Source organism: Cyphomyrmex costatus, unplaced genomic scaffold, assembly GCF_001594065.2.
Source record: "Cyphomyrmex costatus isolate MS0001 unplaced genomic scaffold, Ccosl1.0 scaffold2343, whole genome shotgun sequence".
In the NCBI taxonomy this organism is placed as follows: domain Eukaryota; kingdom Metazoa; phylum Arthropoda; class Insecta; order Hymenoptera; family Formicidae; genus Cyphomyrmex; species Cyphomyrmex costatus.
This window is the reverse complement of record NW_017276415.1, coordinates 1-1516: the sequence shown is the minus strand read 5'-3', so window position 1 is coordinate 1516 and position 1516 is coordinate 1. Positions and strand designations below refer to the sequence as shown.

At 29.1% G+C, this 1516-nt stretch overlaps 1 protein-coding gene across 1 annotated transcript; it reads right to left on the bottom strand.

The window, feature by feature from the left end:
• Positions 1-519: 519 nt before the first annotated feature.
• On the bottom strand, positions 520-1417 carry LOC108774109 (zinc finger BED domain-containing protein 4-like; the record flags this gene model as incomplete). Its single annotated transcript, XM_018540125.1, has 1 exon — positions 520-1417. A coding segment is annotated over one exon (898 nt), but the record flags the coding sequence as incomplete, so codon positions are not given.
• Between the last annotated feature and the right edge of the window lie 99 nt (positions 1418-1516).

The following is a 1516-nucleotide window of genomic DNA, read 5'->3' as shown; positions in this document are numbered from 1 at the left end:
GATAAAGTCAAAACGAATATAAAACAAAATAATTGTTTCAATTTAAAAAAAACCTACTATCTAAAATATCTAAAAATCTTAGATATCTAAAACAAAATAAAATTTGTTTTATTTGTGAAAAATATTATAATATATAATATATAGTTAAAAATATATAATTTTAGTAGAATATAATCCTTCTAATAAAAGAAAACAAATATTATCACAATAAAATACTTTTTGTGAACAAAAAATGTAAAATTATAAATTATGATTAAGAAACATAATTTTATTGACTTTAGATGAAGTTAACCTGTTTCGTCTTTGTGTAAGTACTTGACCAGTTTTAGAAAATGTTCTTTCACATGGAACAGACGTTGCTACTATACATAGTCTTTTTTTGACTATTTGAAAAAGACGAGGGTACACCATTTTTCTCTCTTTCCACCATATTAATGGATTTTCTGTGCGACACAAAAGTGGCTCTTGGAGGTATTTATCCATTTCGATAATAGCTGATGCCGTAGGATTATTTGCACCTCAAATACGTTTAACTTTCCTATCAAAATCATCCCATAAACTTAAATTTGTCGCTTGAGAATGAGACTCAATCAGTGTATTGTCATTATTGATAGACTGAAGCTCATTCAACTTTACATCACGAACTTTCAATTTTAGTGTTTCATAAGCGGAAGAAAATTTGGTTTCGTTAGAAAATCCATGGTTTTTAAATCTTGGGTCAAGAATAGTAGCTTGACACAATAATTCATTATCTTCTGCATATTTGAAACGATGACTCAATAAATCCTTTAAACTCTTCACCATTTGTGTTATTTCGATTGATGCTGGTCCATCATAATAGTAATCACTAATTTTTTTATTCATGATATTAACGAGAGGAATAATTTTGGATATTGTAATGTTTTTTTCTGCACTCATCTCTATCGTAAAATCATTAAAAATCTTAAGTATCTCCACGCTTTTTTCGATAATGTTCCATTCTTGACTTGTTAACAATGGTACATCACATTGTAAAACTGCTATTGTGGAAACCACGGAATCTTTGATTTGTAGAATTCTATTCAGCATGTCGTATGTGGAATTCCATCGAGTTATGACATCCTGCTTAAGTTTCAATTTGGGTAACTTCATCTGTTCCTGCATTGATTGTAATTTTGAAAGAGCATAAGAACTTCGTTTGAAGTATTCAACTATAGATTTAACTTTTACTGTTACATTTGAAATCTCTTTCAGGCTCTGCTGTATTACAAGATTTAACGAGTGTACGAAACACGATAAATGGCACCAATTACAAAGTCGAATGGCGGCAACTTCGTTAGCTGCATTATCAGTAACACAACAAATGATTTTATCTTCTAAATTAAAATTTTGTACACAATCTTTTAAGCACTTTGATATATTTTCTGCCGTGTGCCTACTGTGAAATGATAAACATTCTAATAATATTGTCACAAGTGCTAAATTGCACAAGTGACAATTGCGCCATAACCAAGAAATAATATATTAAGAATAATAT